Genomic DNA, 27,659 nt, shown 5'->3' with positions numbered 1-27,659 from the left:
ATTTACAGCAGGGAGGTCACTCCTGGTTATGCAAACATAGAGATTGCCATGGTAACGGGCTAGGTCACAAACTACAGAGCGGGAGGAGGCGCAGCCGCAGGGAGAGCGCCCGGCGCGGTGACGTCAGACATCTGGCAAGGCCTGTTCCTTCTGCCATTGAAATGGCGACCCCAGCTGATGACGTAGGCACATCGCAGGGAGGATCCTCCTGCTGATTGGCTGGAGCTCACATACGTGGCTGCTGGTTCACAACGTCTCCTACACTATCGTCACTCCGTGTAACCGGCCTATTGCTGAGCTGTACCTCTCTGGCCGGAACCGTCCCCCGGATACCGAAACCGGCCCAGGAACCGACACCGACCGCGCTGTGGATGAGATAGAGGTGAGGAGATTACAGAGAAAGCGTCTTCCTGGAAGCGACTCTATCCTGCCGGCATAGTGAGGTGAATGTGTGACGGGGGGAGGTCCCGATCATGGTGTGTGTGTGTGTATATATATATCTGCATCTGCTCCCGTGTGTATAGTGTGTGCGGATCTGCTCCTGTGTATATATAGTGTGTGTGCGGATCTGCTCCTGTGTATATAGTGTGTGCGGATCTGCTCCTGTGTATATATAGTGTGTGTGCGGATCTGCTCCTGTGTATATAGTGTGTGTGCGGATCTGGTCCCCTGTGTATAGTGTGTGCGGATCTGCTCCTGTGTATATAGTGTGTGTGCGGATCTGCTCCCGTGTGTATAGTGTGTGCGGATCTGCTCCTGTGTATATATAGTGTGTGTGCGGATCTGCTCCTGTGTATATAGTGTGTGTGCGGATCTGGTCCCCTGTGTATAGTGTGTGCGGATCTGCTCCTGTGTATATAGTGTGTGTGCGGATCTGGTCCCCTGTGTATAGTGTGTGCGGATCTGCTCCTGTGTGTATAGTGTATGTATATCTGCTCCCGTGTATATAGTGTGTGCGGATCTGCTCCTGTGTGTATAGTGTGTGCGGATCTGCTCCCGTGTATATAGTGTGTGTGCGGATCTGCTCCCGTGTATATAGTGTGTGTGCGGATCTGCTCCTGTGTGTATAGTGTGTGCGGATCTGCTCCTGTGTGTATAGTGTGTGCGGATCTGCTCCCGTGTATATAGTGTGTGTGCGGATCTGCTCCCGTGTATATAGTGTGTGTGCGGATCTGCTCCTGTGTGTATAGTGTGTGCGGATCTGCTCCTGTGTGTATAGTGTGTGCGGATCTGCTCCCGTGTATATAGTGTGTGTGCGGATCTGCTCCCGTGTATATAGTGTATGTATATCTGCTCCCGTGTATATAGTGTGTGTGCGGATCTGCTCCTGTGTATATAGTGTATGTATATCTGCTCCCGTGTATATAGTGTGTGCGGATCTGCTCCTGTGTGTATAGTGTGTGCGGATCTGCTCCCGTGTATATAGTGTGTGTGCGGATCTGCTCCTGTGTGTATAGTGTGTGCGGATCTGCTCCCGTGTATATAGTGTGTGTGCGGATCTGCTCCCGTGTATATAGTGTATGTATATCTGCTCCCGTGTATATAGTGTGTGTGCGGATCTGCTCCCGTGTATACAGTGTGTGCGGATCTGCTCCCGTGTATACAGTGTGTGCGGATCTGCTCCTGTGTATATAGTGTGTGTGCGGATCTGCTCCTGTGTGTATAGTGTGTGCGGATCTGCTCCTGTGTGTATAGTGTGTGCGGATCTGCTCCCGTGTATATAGTGTGTGTGCGGATCTGGTCCCCTGTGTATAGTGTGTGCGGATCTGCTCCCGTGTATATAGTGTGTGTGCGGATCTGCTCCCGTGTATATAGTGTGTGTGCGGATCTGCTCCCGTGTATATAGTGTATGTATATCTGCTCCCGTGTATATAGTGTGTGTGCGGATCTGCTCCCGTGTATACAGTGTGTGCGGATCTGCTCCCGTGTATACAGTGTGTGCGGATCTGCTCCTGTGTATATAGTGTGTGTGCGGATCTGCTCCTGTGTGTATAGTGTGTGCGGATCTGCTCCTGTGTGTATAGTGTGTGCGGATCTGCTCCCGTGTATATAGTGTGTGTGCGGATCTGGTCCCCTGTGTATAGTGTGTGCGGATCTGCTCCCGTGTATATAGTGTGTGTGCGGATCTGCTCCCGTGTATATAGTGTATGTATATCTGCTCCCGTGTATATAGTGTGTGTGCGGATCTGCTCCTGTGTATATAGTGTATGTATATCTGCTCCTGTGTATATAGTGTGTGTGCGGATCTGCTCCCGTGTATATAGTGTGTGTGCGGATCTGCTCCCGTGTGTATAGTGTGTGTGCGGATCTGCTCCCGTGTATATAGTGTATGTATATCTGCTCCCGTGTATATAGTGTGTGTGCGGATCTGCTCCTGTGTATATAGTGTATGTATATCTGCTCCCGTGTATATAGTGTGTGCGGATCTGCTCCCGTGTATATAGTGTGTGTGCGGATCTGGTCCCCTGTGTATAGTGTGTGCGGATCTGCTCCCGTGTATATAGTGTGTGTGCGGATCTGCTCCCGTGTGTATAGTGTGTGTGCGGATCTGCTCCCGTGTATATAGTGTATGTATATCTGCTCCCGTGTATATAGTGTGTGTGCGGATCTGCTCCTGTGTATGTATATCTGCTCCTGTGTATATAGTGTGTGTGCGGATCTGCTCCTGTGTATATAGTGTGTGTGCGGATCTGCTCCCGTGTATACAGTGTGTGCGGATCTGCTCCTGTGTATATAGTGTGTGTGTGGATCTGCTCCCGTGTATATAGTGTATGTATATCTGCTCCCGTGTATATAGTGTGTGCGGATCTGCTCCTGTGTGTATAGTGTGTGCGGATCTGCTCCTGTGTATATAGTGTGTGTGCGGATCTGCTCCCGTGTATATAGTGTGTGTGCGGATCTGCTCCCGTGTATATAGTGTGTGTGCGGATCTGCTCCTGTGTATATAGTGTGTGTGTGGATCTGCTCCCGTGTATATAGTGTATGTATATCTGCTCCCGTGTATATAGTGTGTGCGGATCTGCTCCTGTGTGTATAGTGTGTGCGGATCTGCTCCTGTGTATAGTGTGTGCGGATCTGGTCCCGTCTTATGTATATACTGTACATTATGTAGGGCTCTTGTCTTGCGTATAAACTGTTTGGATTTCTTTTTCGGGGTTTATGTGGTCAGTTCCAGTTCTGTTCACCAGTGAAGTCTGTTTTAGAAATACGATCATTACAGATCTATTCTGCTCCCATCAAGGCCCCTATTGCCCAGTATGATTGGCTCCTTGGAGATCAGATTTTGTGTGTAACATGTTAGCGTGAATGAATAAAGCTGTGAAGTTGTGTGATTCCTCGTCAGACTGATGTATAGAGGCCGTGATGGTAGGATGTGATGTGTGGACGCCGTGGATTGGTATCGGCCTGTGTCTACTGTCTGTAGAGTGACGGTCCGACCAGTGACGGGTTACTGCGAGCCAATATTACCCATTGATGGACTATACCGGACCGGGATAAGCAGTTACGACTCAGTGTCTCAGATGTCGGCGTTACTTTACAGCAGTGTGAACGGCGTCATAATTCTCGTCTCTGGTAACATCCCGCATGTGTTGTGACTGTCCACCAGCCAGGAGACCTGCAGCCGCGGGGACTGGAGCATATTATTGGAGCACAGTCAGTCAGCACCTGAGCATACTGGGGTAACACCTTATCCGAGCAAGTTCGCTCATCACTAGCGATAATTAAAGGGGCTTTCCTCTAATGGCCAACCCCATCTTATCACTTCAGGGCCCAATGTATTCTCAGTACAAGCACACACTCCACAGCGGCGTCGTTCTGCCAGTGCTGTCGCTGCTTGTCCTGTCATATGTTGTCACATGACCGCTGCAGCCTTTACTGTTTAGTCAGAGCGGATGTCCACTGTACATAATAGTGATGAGCTGCAGCCATTTATCAGCTGCTGATTGGCTGCAGCGGTTCCGTGACACAGCAATGTCGCATGAACCGCCAGGAATATCAGCCCGGACATCTGTGAAATGCTCTTGCAGGGCGGAAACGCTGCAGATTGCAGATTTTAGCAGGAGAGGGGCCGAGATCTCATCCACACATTGCAGTCAGGTATATATAAGGCAGCAGGTGTGTACAGGGCTCATGACAAGGACAAAATGAAGTGATTGTGTCACACAAAGGCAGCAAGAAGATAAAATGAGGAGAATGTTCCAGTATCGGATGCTCCTGGACCCTAATCCTTCACATCAGATGGCTCATTGGGGTCTTGTCTGACCAGTTGTGTGTAGGTTGCTTAGCCCCTCAGTCAGTGGCCGTCCTCCCCCAGTGCTCCACGCTTGTTTGGCCTTTGGTACTTGGCCCTACACGTGGCATGGAGACTGCTGACATTCAGGAACTTCATTATCAGACCTGTGAGAGAGATGTGAGTGCTGCAAAGTGCAGGCGCCTGCGTCCGTCTGTCCCTGGCACCGCTCCTGCACAGGTGTGATACATGTCACACTTACGTGGGGCATATGGTATTATCCTTCCGTTATATCACTTAAAGGGGTTTTCAGTAGATTATTGTTCAGTTTAAAAATCCCTCTCCGGCGCTGCTCCCATCTCTGTTATTTGTTTCCCGCCCTGACGTCGTGTCCGACAGCACTGCAGCCAATCCATTGAGCTCCGCAAACAATGGTAATCCGAAATCCATTTCTGGCCGCTGTAGTTGTCTTCACTGAGACGCCATCTGAGGTATCTACACCTCTGCCGCCACTTTGCTGTACTTTTCCGGTACAATTATAGTGTGGGCTCCGATATGTCTGCCATCTTTGGCTATGTTCACATGTCCAGTAGTGATCAGTTGGAGCGGATCCAGCAGCAGACAAGTTGTGTAGACACAGCTTTTTAGTCCTGTTTTAATCTGTTCTGTTGCTTATTGGGTCCAGCTGAGATCAACAGACTAAAAAGTTCTCTGCACAACTTTTTGGCCAACGGATTGTTGCTGGACCCCTTCTAACTGGACATGTGAACACAACCTAAGTAATTCACAGAGGAAGGGGAGAGTTTCCTCCTAATTGCTTTATGTTTATGAGGAGAGAGAGAGGGAGTTCCATTTTCTTCAATGAAGAGGTGATAAATATATACAGTATGTGTCCAAGCGCTTAAAAGTTGAGGATGAACAAAAGCAGACTGCCACCCGCCAAAGCATCTGTGGCCAGGAGGTTTATTTATTGGTTTGTAGATGAAGCTGCTAGCACTCCATATTGTAGGCCTGTAATTTGCATGTATTGTTGTGCTGATCACACCTTACAGAGGAGATTAGATTTCAAGGATGCCTATCTGGATAGTGATTAGATTATCACTCTCCTATTATGAGGTAGAATGGGGGAGAGCCCCTTGTATATAGATATGGTAATACAATGTTTAGTCTGTCTGAACCTATTGTTTTTGGCTTGGCCAAACTGGTCTCTGTTGGTTTGACCGGCTGACTGAAGGTCAGGAGAAATGTCAATCGCGTATGTCCTAGTTTGGATTGCTGATTGCATTGTTCACCCTGGTATAAAAGCCACTGACCGCTGTGGAAATCTGGAGTCTTTCTCCTAGAGAACACGGGAGCGATTGGCCAATACGTGCTCCTGTGTATGGGAGAGATGACTTTCGGCCGAACGATCAGCCAAATCATCGTTCGACCAACAGCTATCTAAAGCTTTAGTCACACTAAACGACTTACCAACGATCACGATCAGTGATACGACCTGGCCGTGATCGTTGGTAAGTCGTTGTGTGGTTGCTGGGGAGCTGTCACACAGACGGCTCTCTCCAGCGACCAACGATCCGGGGAATGACTTCGGCATCGTTGAAACTGTCTTCAATGATGCCGAAGTCCCCGGGTAACCAGGGTAAACATCGGGTTACTAAGTGTCCGCGCTTAGTAACCCGATATTAACCCTGGTTACCATTGTAAAAGTAAAAAAAAAAAACACTACATACTCACATTCTGATGTCTGTCACGTCCCCCGCCGGCGTCCACAGGGTTAAAACTGCTTTCGGCAGGAGCGCTGCTAATGCACGTGCTGCTGCCGAGAGCTTCCCTGCACTGTGTCAGCGCCGGCAGTGACAGCGTGTGCTCTGCTTTACGGCCGGCGCTGACAGTCAGTGCAGGGAAGCTCTCGGCCAGAGCGCGTGCATTAGCAGCGCTCCTGCCGAAAGCAGTTTTAACCCTGTGGACGCCGGGGGACGGGACAGACATCAGAATGTGAGTATGTAGTGTTTTTTTTTTTTTTTACTTTTACAATGGTAACCAGGGTAAATATCGGGTTACTAAGCGTGGCTTTGCGCTTAGTAACCCGATATTTACCCTGGTTACAAGTGAACACATCGCTGGATCGGCGTCACACACGACACGTCACATGACAGCGGGTGATCGGCGACCAAAAAAACGGTCCTGATCATTCCCCAACGACCAACGATCTTCCAGCAGGGGCCTGATCGTTGGTCGCTGTCACACATAACGAGATCGTTAGCGGGATCGTTGCTACGTCACCAAAAGCGTGACGTTGCAACGATATCGTTACCGATATCGTTATGTGTGACGGTACCTTAATGTGTATGGCCAATCAGAGCCCCCTATCTTTATTTCGTAACCACCATAAAGGTCCCTATACAAATGAGATAAGACTCTACTTTCCCTGTATACTCTGTGAGAGCCTCTGACAGATTCATCTGGCGGCAGATTATTTAAAGAGTTAAAAAAGGAATAATCCAGCAGGTTGGACCCTTCTCTCACCCAGCGTCATCTGTCGGAGGGAGAGTCCACAGGCCCGCATACACGTAGACTGTCGGCGATAATCACGGGTTTGGCCGACTTTAGCCTAATGTCTTTGGGGACATTTTACATCAGTGCAGATCCCACAGTTGTTTGTTTTTTTTATGCCACTGATCATTAATTGTACCTTTTCTTCTTATTTTTATAGCACTGTTATTCCTATGGCAACCTACCTGGAATTTATTCAGCAGAACGAAGAGCGAGATGGGGTGCGTTTCAGCTGGAACGTTTGGCCGTCCAGTCGGCTGGAAGCTACGCGGATGGTTGTGCCCCTAGGCTGCCTTTTCACCCCAATTAAAGAGCGGCCGGACTTGCCTCCAGTACAGTATGAACCAGTCCTTTGTACAAGACCAACATGCAAAGCAGTCCTTAATCCTCTCTGGTAAGGAATGCCTGATAACCTACTGTATATGATATTTATTTATTTAATTGGAGCTGATTTTCTCCATTCGTTACATTTTGTCAACATAGCTGGATGTTTTATTAATTGCGACTTTTCTGGAAATGACTTGTTGAAGTTTGTGTAGAAATGTGGGAAATATTACAGTGTGGTAATATTTATGGGTACAGATCATTTTTATCATATATTTAATAAAATGATTAATTACATTTTTTTCCCCTTTCCACAGTCAAGTTGACTACAGGGCCAAGTTGTGGGCTTGTAACTTTTGTTTCCAGCGAAACCAGGTGGGTGCACGTATATATTCCATTTATTTGTTTGTGCTGTTTATCTCCGTTCCCTGTTTGTTTGCATCCTAAACAGCTGATGGGTTGGGGTGCTAAGTGTCGGACCCCCACTGATCTGATATTGATGACCAGTACGATGGATAGATATCAATATCATAAGTCTGGGCTACTATTTAACTTACCATTTTGAAAGATGGTGCATATTTCTCGCTAGGAGTAAAGATCCCAAATCTTGTACTGGGAGACAGAGCATGGTTCTGATCATTTTATTCTTCATCTTTCCAGAAGAAAGCTAGAATGTAACTTTCTTACTATATTACTTCACATTTAAAACTAGAATAGAACCTACATGTTTTGCCTTATACCATGAATAATACTACACGCCTAAACATGTAGGTTATGCAGATAATTACTGGATGGATTCTTAATTGTATCTAGTAAATGTGAAGTTTTATTTCCTGCGGAGCGCCTCTCGCTGGACATTGCACTCATGTATCCATGTTCATTGATGCTACACTGGCTGGTCTGTACGTAGCCTCCTGCTCCAGCTGAGCGCACATGCCGAGCTTTATAAGCTGAGACTTTCCTTTTCTATCTTTTCTTACTATGTTTTAACCTATTTTTTTTTATTACTACTTCTATTTTCAGTTCCCTCCCACATATGCTGGAATATCAGAAATGAATCAGCCGGCGGAGCTGATGCCACAGTTCTCCACCATAGAATATATTGTCCAGGTACAGACCTTGAGTGCTAATTTTATTCTATGTATTTCCATAATGTAAAATACTCCACTTTTTACTTGTTTAAAAAGACTTCTCAATGGTGACTATAAGATGTTACAAAGAGCTGATCGTGGAGACCTCACATTTCAGAATACTAAGTGTGAATTGCAAATATAGCTCCATTATGGAGTTATTGCTATCTTCTAAAGAGATGACATATGACTCGGATGGTGGGTGTTTGAGGTCTGAGACCCTATTGTAGCGCTGCCTCCCCTTCGCTGTTTTTTTTTCTGCATAGCGGCTCTTTGTGCAAGGAACCTGTTTGTTAGCCCCGTTAAGGTTACAAATTGATGACTGCAGTTCCCGGAACAGATGGGAGGCCAGTAGCGCTAATCTGAAGGCAAAAAGCATGGAGTGGGTGCATCCCAAGCCAGATCTGTGACCTCTTAATTATTCAGATTGTGTAGGTCAATGAAAAGCAAAACTCCAGAATCAGATGTAGTGCATGAGGTTCTGTATCAATGTGAACAATGCTCTAACATGTGCCAAAACATCCAACAAAAATAAAAAATGCATGTTGCATTAGTTTTTGTTGGAGGTCTTTAAGGTCAGACACCCACTAATCATACATGGATGACATACCCTATGACTACACCGTTCATTTATAAGAAGGAAACACCCCATTAGTGGGCAGTAATTTTACATCGATAAGACATTTGTTAAAATGCCCAGACACATTAAAAAAAACTGTGTGCTAACTTGCTGGTTTTAATCAACTGATTCTCTGCTAATGATAGATGTTGGTGGAAAAGAAAGATGGTTCATTGTTGGTCTTCAACATGTGCAATCCTTTTATATCAAGGGAAATATGTTACCCCCAGAGAGGTGGCTTGCAGCTCTTTAATCATGTAAAGAACAAAAGTAATGCCTGTCGGCCCAACAGCTGTCTTATGGTCCCCATACACATTAGACTGACGTTGTCCAACACAGCTGATATCGACAGGGTTGGTCTGACACCATTTGTCCTACTTCGAATGTTGATGTGGAGATAAGCTGCTTCTAGTGATGTATGGTAGCAGCTCTCATGGAGAACACAGGATACATCATACTGGGATAGGCGACTGTAGTGTAATACTTCAGACTGGGATCGGTGACTGTAGTGTGATACGTCGGACGGGGATCAGCGACTGCAGTGTGATACATCGGACGGGGAGCGGTGACTGTAGTGTGATACATCGGACGGGGAGCGGTGACTGGAGTGTGATACATCGGACGGGGATCGGTGACTAGTGTGATACATCGGACGGGGAGCGGTGACTGTAGTGTGATACATCGGACGGGGAGCGGTGACTGGAGTGTGATACATCGGACGGGGATCGGTGACTGCAGTGTGATACATCGGACGGGGATCGGTGACTGTAGTGTGATACATCGGACGGGGATTGGTGACTAGTGGATACCTCGGACTAGGATTGGTGACTGTAGTGTGATACATCGGACTAGGATTGGTGACTGTAGTGTGATACATCGGACTGGGATCGGTGACTGTAGTCTGATACATTGGACGGGGATCGGTGACTGTAGTGTGATACATTGGACGGGGATAGGCGACTGTAGTGTAATACTTTGGACTGGGATCGGTGCCTGTAGTGATACGTCGGACGGGGATCAGTGACTGCAGTGTGATACATCGGACGGGGATCGGTGACTAGTGTGATACATCGGACTGGGATTGGTGACTGTAGTGTGATACATCGGACTGGGATTGGTGACTGTAGTGTGATACATCGGACGGGGATCGGTGACTGTAGTGTGATACATCGGACGGGGATCGGTGACTGGAGTGTGATACATCGGACGGGGATCGGTGACTGGAGTGTGATACATCGGACGGGGATCGGTGACTGGAGTGTGATACATCGGACGGGGATCGGTGACTGGAGTGTGATACATCGGACGGGGAGCGGCGACTGTAGTGTGATACATCGGACGGGGATCGGTGACTGTAGTGTGATACATTGGATGGGGAGCGGTGACTGTAATACATCAGACGATGATTGATTTTGTGTTCTTTGTTATTGTAGTAAAGGTCTTTTGTATGTTTTATGATTGCAGCGCGGCCCGCAGACTCCCCTGATTTTCTTATATGTGGTTGATACCTGTCTGGAGGAAGAAGACTTGCAGGCTCTCAAGGAATCACTGCAGATGTCTCTCAGTCTGTTACCCCCGGATGCCTTAGTGGGACTGATCACATTTGGGAGAATGGTTCAAGTGCATGAACTCAACTGTGATGGGATCTCCAAAAGCTACGTCTTCCGAGGAACCAAGGATCTTACAGCGAAGCAGATCCAGGTAGGGGCTGTTATTGTTGTGGAGTTGCTAAATATAAAGTCGTTGCTGACTCTTATGGGCATTAGAGTGAAATGACTTCTCCTCTGGGGCCGATGTCTCTAGTGAAGCAGGTCGCTGTCTTCACTGCTTGTCGGGACATTACCATTCAGTATGGATTTCTAGAGTCTTATCTTGCGTCTGGCCTGTCATATATGAAATGGCCATCATTTTGCCAACACTGCACTCATGTTTCTGCTTTCAAAAAGTGCTGATGTCAAAAGTATGTTTTTTGTTTTTTTTGTCGGTGTTAATGATACGGTGTCCCTCTCCTCGGAATTTTTAACACTATGCTATTATGTGTGCTTCCTCCAACATCAGGCAGAAGCTGGGAGGCAACAGATCGGTGAACAAAGAATACGAGAACAGCCCTTTATGTTCCTGCAGATATGGGGTTAATCTGCAGGTTAATAGGGTTACTAACCTGCTGAACATTGCTTAATTCCCTCCACAACGTCCCGGTTTCAGTCACCGCTCTGAGTATAGAGAGCGACCGCTGTAACCGCGCACCCGACACGGACTGACAGCCGGTTCCAATGCAGGGCGAGGGTCAGTCGGGGGTGGAGGGGTGTTTACAGTCACCACTCTATATTTGGAGCGATGACTGGACCGGTGCCGGCACTGCCCCCGTGACTGAAACCGGAACCCTGCAGGGTAAATGAAGTTCATATTCTCCCCGCAGCGTTCAGCTAAATGTGGGCACCGGGCTGGTTAGTAACACTATTAACCTGCTGAATTAACCACTAATCTGCAGGCTAACAGTGCTTTTCTGGTGCCAGGTTGCCTTTAACTCTTGCCTCCTATTTAGATTTGCATGGTAAAAATGGCCGCCTCTGACCATCCTATCAGTGCATATTGAATCCTAGTACCAGTGTTTGTTTGACACATGGCTGGATGTTCTTTATAGGAGTTGTGAGGAGACCCCTTGTCCACTTGCTTATTTAGGGCATATGGATGTCGAAAGGGGGTCCTTATTTGGGGGAATGAATGAGGTAGCTAGTTTGATTCTGCCAACCCTGCAGAAGAAATATTTGGCTGACCATAGATTATTTCAGGGGCATTGGGAGATCTTTGACAGCATTATTTCCAGATTATTACTTTGTTGATTTTTTTTTTTTTTTTAATTTCTTCATTTAGGATATGTTGGGTCTTGTAAAACCTTCAGCCGCAGCACAACAGGGAAGACCCCAGCAGCCTCCGGAGCAGCCGTTCTTGTCCAGCAGGTGACCACTTTTGGAAATTTCAGCATTGTTTTCAATGTTTTTTTCTTTCAGTTCTCCCATTGTGGAAGTTTTAGTGGTTTTTGTAACAATGACTTTTTTTTTTTTTTTCATCCTCGTTTTAGGTTTTTGCAGCCAGTTCACAAGATTGACATGAATTTAACAGATCTGCTTGGGGAATTACAACGTGACCCGTGGCCTGTAACTCAGGGGAAAAGGCCACTCCGATCCACTGGGGTGGCCCTGTCTATTGCTGTTGGTTTATTAGAGGTAATTGTTGGCTTGCTCTATATTAACGCTGTCAATGTTGGCTGAACAATCAATGCGTGTGACCTACCGCCTTCTCTAGAAGAATTAGATGGCGGATAGCACCCAGTACTCCATTCCAGATTTTTCAATAAGTTTATATTTCTGCTGACTAGTGTAGATGCAGAACCTCCGAGGGCTTGCATGTTATGGAATTACTAAATATGTCAGAATCTGCTTTGCCTTATAATAGGTTTATGTTTGCATGAGCTAATATTATTATATACCATCTCTATAGGGGACGCTTCCAAATACTGGCGCCAGAATCATGTTATTTACAGGAGGGCCACCAACGCAAGGACCAGGGATGGTGGTCGGGGATGAGCTGAAAACGCCAATTCGTTCCTGGCACGACATTGAGAAGGATAATGCTCGTCTTATGAAGAAAGCTACTAAGGCATGGCCCATTGCATTTCTTGTGTATAAGACAAATGTGTTCATTGTGTCAGACAATAGTGTTTTCTTTCACCCCCTGAGGACTGCACAATGTGGGGCTTTGTGCTGGAAGGAATCTCATATTCATGTGGAGGAACGATATTCTCAATCTCTTACTTGTTTGGAAAGGACAGCTGAAACCTAGCTGATAATCTGCAGACCTAGCATTGTGCACATGTATCCACTGATATAAGAAAGACAGTGTATTAGATGGTGAAGGTATAACCCGATATTCTCTGTACGCAGCATTATGAAGGCCTGGCAAACCGCACTGCAGCGAACGGCCATTGCATTGACATTTACGCCTGTGCCTTGGACCAGACGGGTCTCTTGGAGATGAAGTGCTGCTCCAACCTCACCGGGTAGGGCGCAGAATCCTACAATAAAGTGACATTTATGTGCTTCTGGTCTGCACAATAGTAACTTTTTTTTTTTCTTTTACTTTAGGGGTCAAATTGTGATTGGAGATTCTTTCAACACATCTCTGTTTAAGCAAACCTTCCAGCGAGTCTTCAGTAAGGATTTAAATGGAGCTTTCAAAATGGCCTTTGGTGCGAACCTTGAAGTTAAGGTGAGTCTGCTATGTTTCACTCACTTTAATTTCTTACCCTTAAACCTCCATGTATGTGTCTTCTTGAATCTTCAATACACACATCTACTATATAATTGTGTAAGGGTCACTTCTGTCTGTCTGTCTGTCACAGATATTCATTGGTCGCCGCCTCTGTCTGTCATGGAAATCCAAGTCGCTGATTGGTCGTGGCTGTTTTGCCACAACCAATCAGCGACGGGCACAGTCTGGAAGAAAATGGCCGCTCCTTCCTCCCCGCAGTCAGCACCCGGCGCCCTCATACTCCCCTCCGGTCAGCGCTCACACAGGGTTAATGGCAGCGTTGACCGCGGTGTAACGCACTTGGATAACGCTGCTATTAACCCTGTGTGACCAACTTTTTAAGATTCATGCTGCCTATGCAGCATGAATAGTAAAAAGATCTAATGTTTAAAAATAATTAAAAAAAAAAAAAATATCGTTATATACTCACTGTTTGTCGGCCCCTCGGATCCACAACAGGCCTTTCCCGCTCGCGGCGCTCCGGTAACCGGTCCATGCTGCGATCTCGCGAGATGATGACGTAGAGGTCTCGCGAGACCGCTACGTCATCATCTCGCGAGACCACAATGCACTTTTCAGACCGGAGCGCGCGACGAGCGTCGGTATTCGCTTCGATCCGGGGGCCGACGGAGGGTGAATATATAACTTTTTTTTTTTTTTTTTTTTTTAGCAGGGATATGGTGCCCACATTGCTATAGACTGCGTGGGCTGGGCAATATACAACGTGGGCTGCGCAATATACAACGTGGGCTGCGCAATATACAACGTGGGCTGCGCAATATACAACGTGGGCTGCGCAATGTACTACGCGGGCTGGGCAATATAGTACGCGGGCTGGGCAATATAGTACGCGGGCTGGGCAATATAGTACGCGGGCTGGGCAATATAGTACGCGGGCTGGGCAATATAGTACGCGGGCTGGGCAATATTGTACGCGGGCTGGGCAATATAGTACGCGGGCTGGGCAATGTACAACGCGGGCTGGGCAATGTACAGCGCGGGCTGGGCAGTGTACAGCGCGGGCTGGGCAGTGTACAGCGCGGGCTGCGCAGTGTACAGCGCGGGCTGCGCAGTGTACAGCGCGGGCTGCGCAGTGTACAGCGCGGGCTGCGCAGTGTACAGCGCGGGCTGCGCAGTGTACAGCGCGGGCTGCGCAGTGTACAGCGCGGGCTGCGCAGTGTACAGCGCGGGCTGCGCAGTGTACAGCGCGGGCTGCGCAGTGTACAGCGCGGGCTGCGCAGTGTACAGCGCGGGCTGCGCAGTGTACAGCGCGGGCTGCGCAGTGTACAGCGCGGGCTGCGCAGTGTACAGCGCGGGCTGCGCAGTGTACAGCGCGGGCTGCGTAATACACTACGCATACATATTCTAGACTACCCGATGCGTTAGAATCGGGCAACCATCTAGTTCAATATAATGGTGCTTGATGACGTTAATAAGATTAATTTAGAAGCTATTCGAATAAAGACGGTATGTAATTTGGAGTCTTAGTCCACAGAAATTTGGTAGTGTATACTTTTTGCAATCTACCATAGCAGAGGAGCAGTCCTCCAATCACTTTAGTTGTTAATTTTTATTAATATCAGCTTGGTGGCTCAGTGGTTAGCACTACAGCCTTGCAGCGCTGAAGTCCTGGGTTCAGACCCCACCAAGGACAAAATCTTAAAGGAGTTCTCCCCGTGTTTGCGTGGGTTTCCTCCGGGTACTCCGGTTTCCTCCCACAATCCAAAGACCTACTGATAGGGGATCTGGATTGTGAGCCCCAATGGGGACAGCGATGATAATGTTGATGGATTGTTATGGTGCTACATAGTTTGTCATATTTTAGATGGGGAGAACACACATTTTAAAGCAATCTTATTTATTAGTAGCCAACAATGTTGTTGAAGTTTTTTTAATAAATCTACTGTCTCCAATAGACGTCAAGAGAGCTGAAAATATCCGGTGCGATTGGGCCCTGCGTTTCCTTAAATGTGAAAAGTCCATGCATTTCAGAAAATGTAAGTTGAAATAAATCTATGTGCTTCTTCTGCACCAAACTCTCCATCTCCAGCCTACCGACCCTCGCGGCAGATCATTACAGCAATTTTATGTCTTTCTTAGGAACTTGGAGTTGGTGGGACATGTCAGTGGAAAATATGCAGTGTGGATCCGTCAACAACTCTCGCCTTGTACTTTGAGGTGGTGAACCAGGTAAGTTTACTTCTCTGTGGTCTACAGTCAAATGTTTCTGTGTAGAAAAAGAAAAAAAACAAACAAACTAATTTTTCTCTTCTATTTACTGCCCTTAAAGTGGTTGTCCGACTTGGGGGTACAAGTATGAAGTCACTCTATGTGACTGCAGACTTGCAAATCCTTGCAGGACGTGCACTGTGTGCTGTGAGGCTTCTAGAGCACTGAGAGTGGGCAGTCATGTGACCGCGAGTATGTGATTTGCATACTTCTGGCCACATTCCAACTAGACATGTCCGGCCTCTCTCAGTACACTTGCATTGAGTGAGGCCACACACATCTAGTCGGCATGTGACCACATTTTAAGTTTGGATTATAAACGTCGGTGTTCTTTTGAATACACAAATAGCAAATACTTGCATTTCTTTTTTTCAAAGAACTATGACAAAAAATGTATTCCATAAGCAATATGTATGTAGTGTAAAGTGCATGTGTAGTATATTTGGTGATTGCCTCTTTCCTGCTCCCCAGTGGCATCGTATCCTCTAAGTGACTCGTTCAGACTAGTCGGATCACACAGGGTCTCATGTTTTTTTTTGCCAGAAGTCTCTTTCTCATTGCAAGTTATAGGAGCCTAGATGTGAGCCTCATAGGCTTAGATTGGGAAAGCGGGCGCCGGCTCCATACAGAAGACGCTGTATGAGATTTCTAGGCTGAATTGCGGTCACATGGTATAAAATAGGATCAGAATGCTGGGATTGGGAGAAACCTGGGATTTGGTATTTAAAACACCTGCCCTAATAAAAATATGAATCTTCATACAATAGTATATAGGCCACAACTATAAAATCGCATCCTAGAAACGCTTCTAAAATTATTCCGTGAAGTATTTGCAGGTAAATCTATATAGACCCAAATATCCATTTATGAAATCCTTGTTCTGTTTTCAGCATAATGCCCCCATTCCTCAAGGCGGTCGGGGGGCTATTCAGTTTGTCACGCAATACCAGCATTCCAGCACACAGAAACGTATCCGAGTCACCACCATTGCCCGGAAGTAAGTGTTTGCTGTCCAGTATTTGTAGCACCCGATGGCGCTCATGACACACCGCTGATATCCTCTGCCTCTTACCCCCTATAGCTGGGCCGACGCTCAGACACAGCTGCAGCACATTGAGGCGGCCTTTGATCAGGAGGCGGCAGCGGTGCTGATGGCGCGTCTAGGGGTCTATCGGGCCGAGACCGAAGAGGGACCTGATGTTCTCCGATGGCTGGACCGCCAGCTGATCAGGCTTGTAAGTGTCACCAGTTACTTCCATCATAAGATAGGCGTCCTCGTAACGTCACCATCCAGGGATATTTTGCAACAGAATTTTAATGCACGTGTATAGGTTTAGGTCCATAACCAAACCAAAAAAAGTCTACTTCTAGCATCAATAAGGCCGTGCAATAGTTTGTCCAAGGCAATCTTGATCTGATTAACCACAAATCACAGAATGCATGTGCCCTCGTTCAGTGCCAGCCAGTCCTGTACCGTGAGTAGACTGATGATACAGTCACTAATCAGGTCCGTAGACACAAGCCCAAAACTGTGTTCTTGTGATTTGGTTTCTCGTTTTTATGGATGTAATGAAGTAAATTACGTATTTCAGTGCCAGAAGTTCGGACAGTACAACAAGGATGATCCCACCTCCTTCAGACTTTCAGACACGTTCTCTCTTTACCCCCAGGTATTTGCCAAATATATCTATCTATGTCGTTGTAAAAGAAAAAATGTCAAGAATTCTTAAGTCACACCTGAAGTTTCCTTGCCCCTAGGCTGACCCTGTATGGAAATGCTGAACTGTTATTATCTATTGATTGCAGACATGTTCTTCTCTAAAGTATTTTTTTTTTTTTGTGTGTGTGCTCTATGTAACCTTCCCGCACTTTATTACAGTTCATGTTCCACTTGAGACGATCTCCGTTCCTGCAAGTGTTTAATAACAGTCCGGATGAGTCGTCCTACTATCGGCATCACTTCGCCAGACAAGACCTGACCCAATCTCTGATCATGATCCAGCCCATCCTGTACTCGTACTCCTTCTATGGTCCTCCAGAGGTGAGAGACGGTGGTCAGCACTGGATACATAGACTTGTCTAGGCAGAAATCCTCTCCTTTATTGATCCTTCTCCTTCTTTTTCTATTACCAGCCTGTGTTATTGGACAGCAGTAGCATTCTAGCCGACAGAATTCTGCTCATGGACACGTTCTTCCAGATTGTCATCTACCTTGGAGAGGTACGCTTGATGTTCACAATGGTGGCTCTGAGCTATTCCTCCATATATCTCAATGCACTGAAATATCTACAACACATCCAACTAAAAGCAATATGGAATTTGCCTTGGTTTGCTGTATTATGGGCACAATTATACACTTGTACTACAATTGTGCCCGTATTCCAGCTACGAACCATGAAGTTGACCTTAGGAGACCAGTTGTAAAGGTCATGTCTGGGTAGGGACCCTCCTTGTTTTACAGGGTTGGTGCGAGGAAAAACAGCTACTTTTATTCGGACTCCCATGACAGCACTACGAGAGAGGGGATCCGCCCTTCAGGAACAGGAAACCTACAGATACAAAAGGGCGGTACCTCTCCCCCTGCATCAGTTGGTTTCCTGTTCCTGGAGGGACAGGATCCTACAGATTTCATCTCGTAAGGAGCCCAGGCCGGCCGGTCGAATCTGGTAGCGGGGGGGTCTCCTACCTCGACCGGTGCGGAAAGTCCTGGAGACGCCACGGTGGTCCAGGCTGGACTGCACGTCAGTGGCGTTGGCAGCAGGGAGCAGGGTCCGGAGGATTCCTTGTCTCCGGAAGCCGGCGTTGGTAAGTTTCATTTCCCCCCCCTGAGCAGACGGCGGCAGTGAGGTGCGGTGGTGTGGTTGCGGCGTCGGAAGTGGGCGCCGTCCGGAGCACTGCTGGGCATTCCCGGCGTCCTGCATCGCTCACTGAGCGTTTCCGGAACGCTGGGGCGCCGGGGGTGGAGCCGGCAGGCGCTTCCGGTTTGCGGGTTGACTGCGCATGCGCGGTCTTTCCAAGATGGCGGCGCCCATGGTCCGGTCGCCGGTTCTTCTGTACTACCACCGCTAACCTCCCAGCTGCAGCCTGATCATCAGGAACCAATGGGGACACGCCAGATGGCCTGCTGACCGGAATACAGGGGGATATAAGCAGGTGTTGGCGATAGAACCCTGCTTTTGGCCACAGCTTCATCATGGCAGATGATGGTGAGCAGCAGCCTCAACTTCTGGATAAAGTACGGCAGGAAGCCGTGGGAAAGGATATCAGAAGTGACCAGTCCAGCCGTAAAAGCTCGTCCAGGCAAGGATCTAGAGCTTCGACTGGCAAGGAGCCCCCTCGTGTTCCGGTACCTTTCTCTTTCACGTACACTGGTAAGTGATCTACGTGAATGTTCACTCAGTGACGCGGGCCCCTTATACTTTGTCATTCTAGGGGAAGAGAAGTGCAAAGTCGAAACATAAGGAGTGTGCCCTATGTGAAGTTCCCTTACCAGATTCCTACCCTAAAAAATTGTGTGCCTCCTGTATACAACAGACGGTGAGGTTTACAGGAGTGGAAGGGTTGAGTGACATCAGGCTAGATAGATGGTATCTCCCTTATTGTCCTCCCCTAGGTAGCGGAAGAATCTGCTTCTACGGCTAATCTGCGTGAGATGATCCGTACAGAAGTAAGGGAATCCCTGCGGTCTATGTCCCAGGCGGGAAGTTCAAAACAGAGAGCCTCGGTGATCTCTGATTCGTCAGAGGAAGATAAAGAGGAAGGTTCTTATCGCTCAAATCTCTCTTCCTCGTCATCAGAAGAGGAATCTGGCCGATTCTGTCTGCCTCTGGACCGGGTGGATAAGTTAGTCAAGTCGGTCAGAGGTACGATGGGCCTAGAAGAGCCTAAGACTCAGCTTTCCCGTCAGGAGCTAATGTTCAGCGGCTTGGAACACAAGAAACGCAGATCCTTCCCGGTGATTGATAAGATTCAAGACCTGATTCTCCGGGAATGGAAAAAACCGGAGAAGAAAGGTTCTTTGCCACCGGCTTTAAAGCGCAGGTATCCCTTTGAAGATACGGATGTGGATACCTGGGACAAGGCCCCTAAATTAGATGCGGCGGTGGCGAAGGCATCTAAGAAAGCAGCTTTACCTTTCGAGGACATGGGGTCCCTTAAAGACCCTCTTGACAGGAAGGCGGAGATCTTCCTTAAGGGTACGTGGGAGATGGCAGCCGGATCCTTGAGGCCAGCAGTGGCTGCGACTTGTACAGCCAGATCCCTAATGGTCTGGTTGGAACAGTTGGAATCCCAGCTTAAAGAAGGCGCCTCCAGGAATTCTATTCTAGGTGCGCTTCCAGTGATTCAGGATGCTGCGGCTTTCTTGTCGGACGCGTCTGTGGACTCGGTCAGAATGGCGGCCAGAGCAGCAGGACTCTCCAACGCGGCTCGTAGAGCCTTATGGTTGAAGTGTTGGTCGGGGGATATCCAGTCAAGATCCAAATTATGCGCTATCCCATGTAAAGGGGAATATCTCTTTGGGCCAACCTTGGATGAGCTGCTCGAAAAGGCTGGAGATGATAAGAAGAAATTTCCTAATTTGTCATCAGCTTCTTACCGGCGTCCATTTAACAGAAGGAGATTTGGTCGTGGAAGGAAGCGCGCATCCTCACCCTCTAGAGAAAATTTTAGATGGGAGGATAGACGCAGGAGAGGTACGGGTTACATGTTTCGCCGTTCCTCAAAAGAACGTAAGAAACCAGACCAATGACTAGCAATCCCTGTGGGAGGGAGATTGTCAACCTTCTCTTCCGCTTGGACTAACATCACGAATAGTGTCTGGGTCCGAGGTATTGTATCGGAAGGCCTAAAATTGGAATTTGTTCATTGGCCTCGTGATAAGTTTATGTTAACCCCCTTGCGTTCCTCCACTATTGAGCAGACGGCCTTAGAGTCAGAGGTCATGACTTTATGCCGTAAAAATGTACTGATTGAGGTTCCGGAGTCAGAGAGAGGAAGAGGATTCTACTCTCCTCTTTTTTTGATTCAAAAACCAGACAAGTCGTTCAGGACTATTATCAATCTTAAATCCCTTAATGAATACCTGGTTAATAACACGTTTAAAATGGAGTCAATCAGTTCTGCAATAAAGATGTTGTTTAAACACTGCTTCATGGTAGTTGTGGACTTAAAGGATGCATACTATCATGTTCCTATCCACGAAAACTTCCAGAAGTTTCTACGTGTGGCGGTGTCTATGGGAGGTATTGTTCGCCATTTTCAATTTAGAGCCCTTCCCTTCGGCCTCTCAACGTCTCCCCGGGTATTTACTAAAGTAGTTGCGGAGGTTATGGCGCACTTACGTGAATCCGATATTCTCATTGTTCCTTATCTGGATGATTTCCTAATAGTGGGGAACTCAGTAGACCATTGCCTGGCTCAGGTTAAAACAGCTATATTTAAACTGGAAAATCTGGGCTGGATCATAAATTATGATAAATCCCGATTGCAACCCCTAAAGACCCAGAGGTTCCTAGGGCTGCTGTTAAATTCCGAGTCCCAACAATGCTGTCTTCCGCCTGATAAATTGCTTCATATCCAACAACAGGTGTTAAAAGCAATTAATAAACCATCCATGACCCTTAGACAGGCTATGTCTTTGTTAGGTTCCCTAACTTCCTGTATCCCCGCCGTCCGTTGGGCCCAGTTCCACTCCAGGCCTTTACAGTTTGACGTACTACATTATGATAGGGTCTTACAGGGTTCCTTGCAGGGTCAGATGACATTGAGTCCAGGGGTTCTTACATCTCTTAGATGGTGGCTAGAGGAAGACAATCTGTCAGCAGGAGTTCCCTGGGTGACTCAGGTGACTCGGGTAATCACAACAGACGCCAGCCCCACGGGGTGGGGGGCACACATGGGTGACGTGGTAGTCCAGGGTCTATGGGACCCCCAAATGTCAGCCTCTTCCAATCAGAAGGAGTTGATGGCAATTGAATTCTCAATTAAGGAACTCCTCGTGTATCTACAGGGTCACCATGTCAAAATCCTCTCCGACAACCAGGTGGCAGTGGCCTACGTGAATCACCAAGGTGGAACACGCTCCGAGTTCCTGATGGAAATAGCGGACCGCCTGCTCCGGATAGCGGAAGACCATTTTCTATCTTTAACAGCAGTGCATATAAAAGGGAAGGAAAATATAAGGGCGGACTTTCTAAGTCGAAACACCTTAAGACAAGGAGAATGGTCTCTGAACTCAAAAATCTTCAACCAAATTGTCCGCAGGTGGGGTCATCCAGAGGTGGACTTATTTGCCAGCAAGGACAACAGAAAAACGAAAATATTCTGTTCCTTGAATCCCAGGGAATATCCGCTGGCAGTGGATGCCTTCCTGATCAGATGGGATTTCCGATTGGCATATGCGTTCCCCCCGCTAAACCTGTTGCCTCTGGTGGTCAGAAAGATAAGGGAGGATCAAGCGAGAATCATACTGATCGCTCCGTTCTGGCCCCGAAGAGCTTGGTTCTCCTGGCTCAGGACCATGTCGGTGGAAGACCCCTGGGTACTGCCGGACATCCCGGACCTACTTCATCAAGGTCCGATCAACCATCCACAAGTGAAGGGTCTCCATTTGACGGCATGGTCTTTGAGAGGTCACTGTTAAAAAACAGAGGATTTTCTCCAAATCTCATTGATACCCTTATGAAGAGTAGAAAACTCATAACAACTAAGATCTACTCTAGAACTTGGAGGAAGTTTCTGGCCTCTTCAAATTTTAATATCGAAGAGGGTTTACCAATTAACCAGATTCTAGAATTCCTGCAGAGAGGGCTAGAGCTAAATCTATCCACGAGTACGCTAAAAGTACAAGTCTCAGCCCTAGGGGCCCTATTTTCTTGTAACATTGCTGGTAATTATTGGGTATCAAGGTTCATCAAAGCAGCTAGTAGGTCCAGACCTATACACAGGAATAGGTCAATGCCTTGGGATCTCAATCTAGTCCTCTCTTCTTTGACTAAAGAACCGTTTGAGCCTTTACATTCAGCCTCACTTAAATTACTATCCCTCAAAACAGCATTTTTGGTGGCAATTACATCTGCTCGTAGGGTAGGAGACATACAGGCTCTTTCTAGGCTGTCCCCCCTATACAGAGTTTCTACAGGACAGAGTAGTCCTCAGACCAGATCCAGCTTATTTACCTAAAGTGGTCTCAGATTTTCATAGATCTCAGGAGATAGTTCTACCATCATTTCTCCCTAATCCTTCTAATTCCAAAGAACAGTTACTCCATACGTTAGATGTTAGGAGATGTCTCTTAGAATATATTTCAGTCACTGATGCTTGGAGGAGAGAGGAGGCTTTGTTTCTATCCTTCCAAGGTCCCAGGAAAGGTCTTAGAGTGTCAAAGTGCACGTTAGCGAAGTGGATTAGGGAGGCTATCTCTCTGGCTTATACTGCAGGTGGAGGTCCTGTTCCGCAGAATCTGAGGGCACATTCCACCCGGGCCATGGCTACATCCTGGGCTGAAAGATCTGGAGTTTCCATCGACCAGATATGTAAGGCGGCTACGTGGTCATCCCCTTCCACCTTTTTCAAGCACTATAGGTTGGACTTGGGGTTCTCTTCTGATCTCACCTTCGGGTTAAGGGTGCTACAGGCTATAGTCCCTCCCTAAGGTAGTTTACATCTCTGTAATTCTCTCGTAGTGCTGTCATGGGAGTCCGAATAAAGCATTAAGCTACTTACTGGTAGCAGCATTTTTCGGAGGCCCATGACAGCACCCTTAGTTCCCTCCCTATTCACGTGGGGGTTGCACTTCCTATAATGTATATAATGAGATAGATAGATCTCACGTGTGGTATATAGTTCAATATGATGGATTATTTTTGTACATAAACTGTATATAATGTATGTTTGTGTGCTACTAACCGCGGTAGTCCTCTCAGGCTCTAATATACAACTGATGCAGGGGGAGAGGTACCGCCCTTTTGTATCTGTAGGTTTCCTGTTCCTGAAGGGCGGATCCCCTCTCTCGTAGTGCTGTCATGGGCCTCCGAAAAATGCTGCTACCAGTAAGTAGCTTAATGCTTTCTCCCTAAACCAGTCAGTACCAGACCTGTGCCGAGTATTGCAGCTTAGACATATGTACTTGAATGAAGCTGAGATTAGATTGTGTAGCCATATATATATATTTTTCAATCTTGTGTAACGTCTTTAACCATCAATTACAGTTTAAACTAAGTGCTACAAATGACAAAAACAAGAGGGTAGTAATTGCCCATTATCAAAAATAGACTTTTTTTCAAATACAACCATAATGTGTATATTTAAAGTTTTGTATTCTATTATTCTGTTATTATATACACACGCACATACATATAATATGTATTACATTATATTTAATTATATTTTTATTCTTATTCCTGCAGACTATTGCACAGTGGAGAAAAGCCGGTTACCAAGACATGCCAGAGTATGAGAACTTTAAGCATCTTCTTCAAGCACCACTAGATGATGCCCAGGAGATCTTACAGAGCAGATTCCCAATGCCCCGCTACATCAATACAGAACATGGAGGCAGCCAAGTAAGTAATTTTATTGTTGAGGAGCATGGGCCCCGATTCATCAAAACCGGAGATTTTCTAACCAGTATTGATGAAGGGGCATGGTGGAGTCAGACGCTCCTGATTCACAAAGTCGCACACCTCTGGAGCATGCGAGAAGTGACGCACGAGTTGTCGGGGTCTTGGAACTGTCCCCTGGAGTAAGATTTCTGACGTAGGGAACGGCATAGCTGGTCATGATTTGGACAAGCTGTGGGGTCACAACACTGCCCTAGCTCCGTCCATTTTGACTGAGCTGGGAGAAGCACGTGAGCATAACAAAAGTCGCCACATTTTTGTGCAGCTCTGAGTTACCCAAAATTTGTGTAACATTTCCAACCAATTTATGTCAGAATTCTGGCAAAATTGCTTTGATGAAGTGGGGCCATAGATTTCGGCAGAGCAGCGAGAGATCTTTTTTTTGTTTTTTTTGCATGCATCTACTGAATGAAATCCTAAGAATATAGATGTGTTTCAATCAATGTCTTTCCTCTACAATTTTAGGCCAGATTCCTGCTCTCCAAAGTCAATCCCTCCCAGACGCACAACAATATCTACAGCTATGGACAGGTAAGCACAAGAGTGGACTGATGACCAATACGGACCATAAGATGTGTCGGAGGGGTAGAACCCAGTCTTAAAGTGAATGTCCGTCCAAATTCTGTATCTATACTGTCTGATCTGTGTATGTTCAGTTACTGTTATTGCCTGTGGAGTTGATGGGTAATGGTTAATGTTGAGCGAACGTGCTCGGATAAGGTGTTATCTGAGTATGCTCATGTGCTAACCGAGTGACTTGGGCATGCTCAAATAATATGTTCGAGTCCCCGGATGGCATGTCTCTTGACTGTTCAACAGCCGCAACACGTGCAGTAATTGCTTGTTTGCATTGCGGTTGTTGAACAGTCGCGAGATATGAAGCTGCGGGGACTCGAACATATTATTCGAGCACACCGAAGACTCATATAGCGCCCAAGCATGCTCAGATAACACTTAAATCACATCCTCTGATCCTTCAGTTACCGCTGGACCAGAGTCTGGCGAATCCTTTTGCTCAACTCTAAACTATAGCCATTGTGATTGTAATTCTGCACTCACCCGATTTACCCGTAATAAATGTAGCCCTTTTATTCTATCATCCCCCACAGGACGGTGGAGCCCCAATTTTGACGGATGATGTCAGTCTACAAGTTTTTATGGATCACCTGAAGAAGCTGGCTGTATCTACTGCATCGTAATGCAAAAAAGAAAATAAAAAAACTGTGGACAGAAAAATGTCAAATATGTGAAATGGAAGAGAACGCCATTTTTAGACGATTACACATTCCCACATGTAGTCCAAGGAACTAATCGAGTTTTACCAGAAGCTGAATAAGATGTGACATTTTTGAATGTAGTCCGATCTTAGGTTTAATTTATTGTCTTTATTTTTACAAATCGAACGACCGCTCCGTATGTTCCCAGCGATGCCTTGTTCATGCCCCTTCCACCGTCACCTTTTGTTTATTCAGTACCTACAGATCCATAGTAAATTTTTCAGCCAAAACGAGTGTTTCTCCTAATATTTGGGACATTTTTAGATTGATGAGCAGAATAGCACATGGCAGAATGACAGATATATAGAGTTTAGTTTTACTTATCAGCGGATTCATAGTGATAACTAGATTACAGTGTATCATATACATATATCTACTAAAGGCGCACTAAAACGTGTAGATTCGAAAATCTCAGCATTTCCGTCTTTAATTATATTTTTCTTACAATGAAATTGAGAAATAAATATACAGAAATCTTTGTCCGTAGAGATCGGCCATTTCCCCCCTGGCTGTAAGGTAGCGTCTCCGCCACGTGTCTGATTCCTTAAAGGAAGCCAGGCACAATAAGTAGCAGTCCGCTGGGTGCGACCATGGACGATATCAGAAGAATGAACACTTGTTTTCTCTGCAGGAAAACGCTAAAAAATGTGTATTGTGTAAATTTGTATCATTCATCTTCAGGTTTAGTGTCTTTCAAAGGGGTTGGCAGCTTATTAATCATATCTGGCACATGCCTTAAAATAAAAAATGATGAGTCTTATTTCTAAGTTTTTGTTTTTACCCCACCTAATCCGTTGTGATGTCCTAGGTCTGTACATGCAAACACTTCCACAAGAGGTTACTTATCTGGCATTGTGTAACATCCTCCTCCATCACTCTCGCCTAAACATGGGGGCGACCGTTGCCTTTGGCTCACACCTCCCTCCCCCCACATATATCGGCAATCACTGGGGAGGGTGCTCCTATCAGAAATGCAGCACACTCACAATGATGAGTTCTTTGTATTTTTTATTAAGCTTTATGATACAAACGGATTTTGGGCAGCTGATTGGACTAATAGAAAGAAAAGCAGAGATGGGTTTACGTTAAATGAACAGACAGGCGGCAATTCGTTTTTACCGATCACTGGTCTTCTAATAAATAATAATAATGGAATGAATCGTTCATTGCGCATAGGCTGCCATTGATCTCCGCAGCGCAGATTCTGATTTACAGCACGGTACACTGGACCGAGATCAGGACGCAGTGATCGGACTGTCCGGCAGCTTTCCCCACCCAAGTGTGACCACTTCATAGATTTGTATGCAGCTGCCATGCTCAGGTCAGGAGCGCCGAGGCCAGTCTGAGCATTGGGGTCAGATTTATACGGCCGTCTGGCTGCGCCCTTACACAAAGGACAATTGTTTCCTAAATCTGTCTCCTGTGTACTCCAACATCTCGCAAAATCTCCAAGCTAGTGATGAGAAAACGTGCTGGTATAAGGTGTTATCTGAGCATGCTCGGGTGCTGACCGAGTGACATCAGCGTGCTTGAGTCATATGTTCGAGTCCCTTCGGCTGCATGTCTCGCAGCTGTTTGACAGAGGCAACACTACAACACAGCCTTGTAAGTGACACATCCCAGGAATCAGGCTCTCTGCCCCTATATCATGCTGCTCTCGGATAAAATAGAAAAAAAAACTGCTGACAGATTCCCTTTATGGAGATTTTTGCAAAAGAAAAATTGCCATTCATACATCTGCAGCAGTTTGCAGGCAGGATCCCCATAAAAGCTGCAGTGGTTAGCGGCATGTGGATAAAAAACGTGAGACCCGAGACAGCGGAAGCTGCAAACCTGAGGTAGAAAACTTCTGCTTTCTTAAGGATTGTGGGGCAAATAAACATTGGATTTTTCCATCGTGTATTTTTTCTATGGTGATTTCATCCTAATGACCTTCAAGTCCGGCAGGTAAAAATCCCTTTATATTTACAAAAGGAATCTGCAATGAATGCTGAACTGCCTTTATATAATGAAGGGGCTAGACTAAAGGCCCCGTCACACATAGCGAGATCGCTGCTGAGTCACAAGTTTTGTGACGCAACAGCGACCTCAGTAGCGATCTCGCTATGTGTGACACGTACCAGCGATCAGGCCCCTGCTGTGAGATCGCTGGTCGTGTCGGAATGGCCTGGGCCATTTTTTGATCGTTGAGGTCCCGCTGACATCGCTGAATCGGCGTGTGTGACGCCGATTCAGCGATGTCTTCGCTGGTAACCAGGGTAAACATCGGGTAACTAAGCGCAGGGCCGCGCTTAGTAACTCGATGTTTACCCTGGTTACCATCCTAAAAGTAAAAAAACAAACGCTACATACTTACCTATCGCT

General features: G+C 46.7%; 1 protein-coding gene across 2 annotated transcripts; it reads left to right on the top strand.

Moving 5' to 3' along the window:
* Positions 1–210: 210 nt before the first annotated feature.
* On the top strand, positions 211–26,055 carry SEC23B (SEC23 homolog B, COPII coat complex component). 2 transcript variants are annotated; one of them, XM_069768951.1, is made up of 20 exons: positions 211–443; positions 6,945–7,178; positions 7,426–7,483; positions 8,132–8,218; positions 10,322–10,558; positions 11,732–11,817; positions 11,940–12,084; positions 12,359–12,517; positions 12,802–12,917; positions 13,003–13,126; positions 15,085–15,165; positions 15,269–15,358; positions 16,288–16,394; positions 16,479–16,632; positions 16,990–17,067; positions 17,277–17,438; positions 17,531–17,617; positions 23,806–23,961; positions 24,484–24,549; positions 25,128–26,055. In XM_069768951.1, the coding sequence occupies exons 2-20, from the start codon at positions 6,958–6,960 to the stop codon at positions 25,215–25,217; spliced, it is 2,304 nt and encodes a 767-aa protein (XP_069625052.1). In that variant the 5' UTR covers positions 211–443; positions 6,945–6,957; the 3' UTR covers positions 25,218–26,055. The 2 variants fall into 2 exon arrangements, with proteins under 2 accessions (XP_069625052.1, XP_069625051.1); XM_069768950.1 differs by having other exon boundaries at positions 231–382.
* Positions 26,056–27,659: the final 1,604 nt, after the last annotated feature.

Source organism: Ranitomeya imitator, chromosome 5 (genome assembly GCF_032444005.1).
Source record: "Ranitomeya imitator isolate aRanImi1 chromosome 5, aRanImi1.pri, whole genome shotgun sequence".
NCBI lineage: Eukaryota > Metazoa > Chordata > Amphibia > Anura > Dendrobatidae > Ranitomeya > Ranitomeya imitator.
Note: the sequence above shows the minus strand (reverse complement) of the source record. Positions and strands in the feature narration are given on the sequence as shown.